Genomic DNA, 6813 nt, shown 5'->3' with positions numbered 1-6813 from the left:
GACCCTGAGATAAGATCACCCACATGATGAGTTGCTCCCCAGTGTATCCTCGGTGTGACATTTAGTGAGGAGCAAGGGAAACATTTCATCGGAATCCCCAGCAGCAGCACCAGATGGCTTTCTGCTCCGTTGTTGGCCTTCCTCGGATGCTGTGGGAAAGAAGCTCTTAAGCTGGGAAAGGATCGTGATTGGTTTGTGCAGAACTGGCCTCGTGCTCTTACAATGCTCAAGGTGCTTCAGGGACCACACAAATGAATACATGGGTCAAAATGGCCAATTTGGCTTCTACCGGACCAGATGGCTCTGTGATGGCAAACCTATGGCTCACATGCCAGTGGTGGCACGCAGAGCCCCGTGGGCATGTACGCCATCGCCAGCTGCTCTTCTGGTTTCTGGTGCGCACATGTGCACGGGCCAGCTGGTCTTTCAAGGCGCTGGAAAAAGGCCTGAAAAATGGCCATAACGCAGGCTGTTTTCAGGCTATTTTTGAAGCCTTTTCAGCCGCTTTACAGGCTATTTTGGGGAGCATTTTTCAGTCCAAAAGTGGCCCCAAAACAGCCTGAAAATGGCCTGAAAAGGGGCTGGAAAAGGGGCAAAAACGCCACCAAAAAACACACCGGCCAGCTCGTCTTTGGATTTTTGGTGCTCCCACAAGTGGTCCTTCTTTTCATTAGCCGAGGTGGCACAGTGGTTAGGGTGCAGTACTGCAGGCCACTTCAGCTGACTGTTATCTGCAGTTCAGCGGTTCAAATCTCACTGGCTCAGGGTTGACTCAGCCTTCCATCCTTCCCAGGTGGGTGAAATGAGGACCCGGATTGTTGTTGGGGGCAATATGCTGACTCTGTAAACCGCTTAGAGAGGGCTGAAAGACCTATGAAGCGGTATATAAGTCTAACTGCTATTGCTAATTGCTATTAAACTGCTATTCAATAAAACTGCAGGATTCTAACCTTATTTTGGCCTTTCCTTTTCTGCACCCAGGGTGAATGTTCCCAAAAGTGCTACTACATGTTCATCGTAGAGACCATCTGTGTGGCCTGGTTCTCCCTGGAGTTCTGCCTGCGGTTCATCCAAGCTAAGAGCAAATGCCAGTTTTTCAAAGGCCCCTTGAACATTATCGACTTCCTGGCCATTTCTCCTTATTACGCCTCCCTCATCATGGGGGAGGACGAGATCTCGGAGCACGACCACCACCGTCCGAGTGGGAGCTCTTATCTGGAGAAGGTGGGTTTGGTGCTACGGGTCTTACGGGCGCTGAGGATACTGTACGTCATGCGCCTGGCGAGGCACTCGTTGGGCTTGCAAACCATCGGCCTCACCGTCCAGAGGTCCGCTCGGGAATTCGGCCTCCTGATGCTCTTCCTGTGCGTGGCCATCACCTTGTTTTCTCCCCTGGTTTACCTCGCGGAGACTGAATCGGGCAAGGTCCTGGAGTTCACCAGCATCCCGGCCTCCTATTGGTGGGCCATCATCTCCATGACGACGGTGGGGTACGGGGACATGGTCCCGAGGAGCGTCCCGGGCCAGATGGTGGCTCTCAGTAGCATCTTGAGTGGGATTCTAATCATGGCCTTCCCAGCTACCTCCATCTTCCACACCTTCTCCCATTGCTACGCGGAGCTGAGGAAACGGCACAAGCGACTCCACGCCCAACTCACCAGAATCAAAAGTGCCAACGCGGTAAGCGAAAGGGACACCTTCAACGAAAGTGAGAGCTTTGCTTCAGACGATAGCGAATACCCCGTCAAGTACATCTTCAAAGGATAAGAGCCGAGGTGGCGCAGTGGTTAGGGTGCAGTACTGCAGGCCACTTCAGCTGACTGTTATCTGTAGTTCAGCAGTTCTAATCTCACCGGCTCAAGGTTGACTCAGCCTTCCATCCTTCCGAGGCGGGTGAAATGAGGACCCGGACTGTGGGGGCGATATGCTGACTCTGAGAACCGCTTAGAAAGGGCTGAAAGCCCTATGAAGCGGTATATAAGTCTAACTGCTATTGCTATTGCTATAAGACTCTCCTTGGCCACAGAAGGTGGGCTTCAAAGCCACCACCACCACCGATTTGCAGGGCCTCCCTCCCAAAAACGATAAGTAGCCTACAGCTCTTGCAATCCACCCTTCCAATCAACAGCCGAGAGAGCGTTTGGCTGAGATGCAGCCATGGATGTTTGAGTTGAGACCAGGCAGAGATGGAGAAGGTGACCATCCAAAGAGTATCAAATCCTGTCGCCGTCTTCAGCAGATGAAGAGAAACCTGACCGTTGGTCCTATCAAGAGGTGGTCCTAAGATAACCTTCTGTACACTGGGAATTTCCAGCGGAGGTCCCATCTTCTCCACTGGACTGTGTTAGAGAGGATAAGACGTTTGAGTCCCGGGCTTCCAGAGTTTGTCAGAGCAAAAAAACGCTGCGCCAAACTGTCACGAAACATTGCCAAGCTTGGTTAGATTTAGCTTGGGTGATGGTTTGGGATCACCCATCGTTTGGGGCGTGGTGAGGTGCAGATCCGGCCCATTTAGAATCCCGTATATTGGAGGACTCCCCCATTTAGTTATCAAATTGTGCAAAACCAGCCTCGAATCCAATTGGATGCCTCTCAGACAAGGTGTAAACCAAGAGGAAGAAATAGCCGTCCTGATCACTGTTCATCCTAGCTCCTATATTGTCCGTTTGCCTCTCTCCTCTCCTCTCCACTCCTTCCCTCCTCTTTCCTTCCTTCCTGTCTTCTTCCTTCCCTTCTCCTTCCCCTCCCCTCCCCTCCTCTTTCCTTCTCTCCTGTTTCCTGCCTTCCCCTCTCCCTTCTCCTTCTCTCCTCTTTCCTTCCCTCCTCTCCTTCCTTCTCCTTCTCTCCTCTCCTCCCTTCCTCTTTCCTTCTCTCCTGTCTCCTTCCTTCTCTTTTCCCTTCTCCTTCTCCTCCCCTCCCCTCCTCTTTCCTTCTCTCCTGTTTCCTGCCTTCCCCTCTCCCTTCTCCTTCTCTCCTCTCCTCTTTCCTTCCCTCCTGTCTCCTTCCTTCTCCTTCTCTCCTCTCCTCCCTTCCTCTTTCCTTCTCTCCTGTCTCCTTCCTTCTCTTTTCCCGTCTCCTTCTCCTCCCCTCCCCTCCTCTTTCCTTCTCTCCTGTTTCCTGCCTTCCCCTCTCCCTTCTCCTTCTCTCCTCTCCTCTTTCCTTTCCTCCTGTCTCCTTCCTTCTCCTTCTCTCCTCTCCTCCCTTCCTCTTTCCTTCTCTCCTGTCTCCTTCCTTCTCTTTTCCCGTCTCCTTCTCTTCTCCTCCCCTCCTCTTTCCTTCTCTCCTTTTCCTGCCTTCCCCTCTCCCTTCTCCTTCTCTCCTCTTTCCTTCCTTCTCCTTCTCTTCTCTCCTGTCCTCCCCTCCTCTTTCCTTCCTTCCTGTCTCCTTCCTTCTCTTTTCCCTTCTCCTTCTCCTCCCCTCCTCTTTCCTTCTCTCCTGTTTCCTGCCTTCCCCTCTCCCTTCTCCTTCTCCTTCTCTCCTCTTTCCTTCCCTCCTGTCTCCTTCCTTCTCTCCTCTCCTCCCTTCCTCTTTCCTTCTCTCCTGTCTCTTCCCCTCCCACTCCTCTCCTCTCCTCCTGTTTCATTCCTCCTCTTTCCTCCTTTCCCCTCTCCTTTCTCCTTCTCTTCTCTTCCCCTAGCGGCTTTCTTTCATCTTCCTTTCCCCTTTTCTCCTTCCCTTCCCTTCCCTCCTCCTTATTCTTGTAGACAGCAAATATTTTTGCAATCCTTTCCTGGCCAATGGAACAAGACTTTCCCTTGAGGAGTGTGAAGCCTCCAATGTAGGCAAGCCAGGATTAAAAAAGAAAAAAAAATCACCAGAGGGGCAACATTTTAAAAATGAATCAAACAATGGGGAATTTGAACAAAAGAAACACCGGTTTTAAATTAAGCTTAATGTTGTTGTTTTTCAAGTCCACCGCACTCTGTAAAAGCTTTCAAATTAACAGAATGCCCTCCTTCTCCTCCACATCCCAAAAAGGAAGAAGAAGGAAAACTTAGGTGAACCTGAGGTCGGCTGGAGAGATTTGGAGAGCATTTTAAAGTTATAGAAGACAGCAAAGTTCTTAAAATCTCTTCTAGAACCCAGCATAGTTGGGTAAACTCTAAAACTCCAGCTGTTCCAGCTGAAACCTGCTTCTTTCAGCCTTCATGCACATACCTATATAGCCATAAGAGAAATATGTCCAGGCAAATCTTGGAAGGTCTGAAAATTGGCCTGTTTATTTATTTACTTGCATATTACATTTACGAGAGGAGAGACAGTTCGTCGTAGTGGTTAAGGACTAGAAACCAGGAGGCAGTGAGTTCTAGTCCCGCCTTAGATATGAAAGTCGGCTGGGTGACTTTGGGCCAGTCACCAGGGGACGGTGAGTTCTAGTCCACTTTAGCCACAAACACTGATTGGGTGACTTTGGGCCGATCACCAGGAGACTGTGAGTTCTAGTCCCACCTTAGGTATGAAAGCTGATTGGGTGACTTTGGGCCAATCGCCAGGAGACTGTGAGTTCTAGTCCCACCTTAGGCATGAAAGCTGATTGGGTGACTTTGGGCCAATCGCCAGGAGACTGTGAGTTCTAGTCCCACCTTAGGCATGAAAGCTGATTGGGTGACTTTGGGCCAATCGCCAGGAGACTGTGAGTTCTAGTCCCACCTTAGGCATGAAAGCTGATTGGGTGACTTTGGGCCAATCACCAGGAGACTGTGAGTTCTAGTCCCACCTTAGGCATGAAAGCTGATTGGGTGACTTTGGGCCAATCACCAGGAGACTGTGAGTTCTAGTCCCACCTTAGGTATGAAAGCTGATTGGGTGACTTTGGGCCAATCACCAGGAGACTGTGAGTTCTAGTCCCACCTTAGGCATGAAAGCTGATTGGGTGACTTTGGGCCAATCGCCAGGAGACTGTGAGTTCTAGTCCCACCTTAGGCACGAAAACTGATTGGGTGACTTTGGGCCAATCGCCAGGAGACTGTGAGTTCTAGTCCCACCTTAGGCACGAAAGCTGATTGGGTGACTTTGGGCCAATCGCCAGGAGACTGTGAGTTCTAGTCCCATCTTAGGCATGAAAGCTGATTGGGTGACTTTGGGCCAATCACCAGGAGACTGTGAGTTCTAGTCCCACCTTAGGCATGAAAGCTGATTGGGTGACTTTGGGCCAATCGCCAGGAGACTGTGAGTTCTAGTCCCACGTTAGCCACTGATTGTGTGACTTTGGGCCAATCACCAGGAGACTGTGAGTTCTAGTCCCACCTTAGATATGAAAGCCAGCTGGGTGACTTTGGGCCAGTCACTAGGAGACTGTGAGTTCTAGTCCCACCTTAGGCATGAAACTGACTGGGTGACTTTGGGCCAGTCACCGAGTAACAGAGAGATCTAGTCCCTCTTAGGCGTGAGAGCCAGCTGGGTGATTTTGGGTCACTCACCAGGGGACGGTGAGTTCTAGTTCCACCTTAGATATGAAAGCCAGCTGGGTGACTCTGGGACAGTCCCTCTGTCTCAGCTCAAGCCCCCCCAACAGAGCTGTTATTGTGGGGCAAATAGTCAAAGGAGCATTGAGGTATGTTCACCACCTCGAGTTACTTATAAAAGCAAATTACAGGTGCAATAAAAATCTAATAAAAATTCAATCCAGAAACCACCCAGCTTCCCAGCTCTCGACTCTGCCATGCCAGCTGGCATTAGATCCCACCACTGGTCCTGCGGTTGGGTGCCCACATGCCCTTCCTTTCCCACCCAACCGAAGGGCAATAGGAAAGGAATATCTGGCAGCGAAAGGCTGCGTTTTCTGCCAGCTGTTCCATCAGGGTGATTAAAATAGTGGAAATCTGGACCTCAGCTACCCCCCCACCCTCACTCCATCCCACTCCCTCCCTCCCTCCCTCCTTTCAGAAGAATAATTTGGGGTTCCAACTCGAACCGGGGCTGCGCAAGGATAAATAAAATGAGCGCCAGACATTACGGGAAGGAAGAAGAAATATTTATTCCTAAAAGCAAAAACCTTTTCCTTTGAGGGGGAGCTGACGAGGAACGGGGGTACAGTGGCAGGCTGCAGAGGAAGAGAAGGAGAGAGAGGAGGAGGAGTAGGGAAGAGGGAGAAGGAGGAGGAGGAGGAGAAGAGAGGAGGGAGAAGGAGCTCATCTGTATTATGTCGAGCAACCTGGAGGATGGGGGAGAACTGACTTTTTTATGGACTTCAAAATAAGACCATCAAAATCTGAGTATATGGGCAATTGTGTCTTCTCTGGGTGTGTGTGTGTGTCTGTTGTGGGTCTGTTGAGTTCATGGAGTTTTCCCAGCACCGTTTTCTGTAAATATGTGATTGCCCTCCAGTTTTTATCCTGCCCGCTCCACTGCGTGCTCCACTTCCATTTCCAGATGTGCCCAAGAAGGAGGGCTGGAGAGGGAGGGATGTGGCAATCTTGAAGCCCTCTCTTTGTTGCTTTCGACCGCTGGCGGGCATGGGAATCTCTCTTGAAATCCTGAACAACAAAACAAAAACGCCTCTTCCCTGAAAAACACCTCAAGGGAGAAACTGCAAATCACATAAGCCTCGGGGAAGGAAGGTCAAAATTTAATCTCTCCCCCTCCACCCAACCTCCCAAATCCCTCAAATCCTTCAAATCTCCCAGCTGGAAGTGGTTTCAGATCCAAAAATATGTGTACGCATTTCTGCCTCTCTGCCGTGTCCGTCCGTCCGTCTGTCTGTCTCCACCTTCTGTTTGAAGGGGACAAGAGCCAAGGTGGCGCAGTGGTTAAATGCAGCACTGCAGGCTACTGCTAGATCAGCAGTTCAGTGGTTCAAATCTCACCGGCTCA

General features: G+C 50.6%; 1 protein-coding gene across 1 annotated transcript; it reads left to right on the top strand.

Annotated features, from left to right (window-relative positions):
• The first annotated feature begins 986 nt into the window (after nt 1-986).
• On the top strand, nt 987-1829 carry KCNG4 (potassium voltage-gated channel modifier subfamily G member 4). Its single transcript, XM_087728991.1, has one exon. It carries the CDS (start codon nt 1009-1011, stop codon nt 1765-1767), a length of 759 nt encoding a protein of 252 aa, XP_087585117.1. The 5' UTR covers nt 987-1008; the 3' UTR covers nt 1768-1829.
• The last annotated feature ends 4984 nt before the right edge of the window (nt 1830-6813 follow it).

Source organism: Thamnophis sirtalis, unplaced genomic scaffold, assembly GCF_051295495.1.
Source record: "Thamnophis sirtalis isolate CommonGarterSnake01/CBP01778 unplaced genomic scaffold, rThaSir2_p1.2 scaffold_14, whole genome shotgun sequence".
In the NCBI taxonomy this organism is placed as follows: domain Eukaryota; kingdom Metazoa; phylum Chordata; class Lepidosauria; order Squamata; family Natricidae; genus Thamnophis; species Thamnophis sirtalis.
This window is presented reverse-complemented; position numbering and strand designations above follow the sequence as displayed.

Excerpts from the sequence above, each read along its gene's own strand:
- KCNG4 (XM_087728991.1), top strand. The coding sequence starts at position 1,009 with ATGTTCATCGTAGAGACCATCTGTGTGGCCTGGTTCTCCCTGGAGTTC.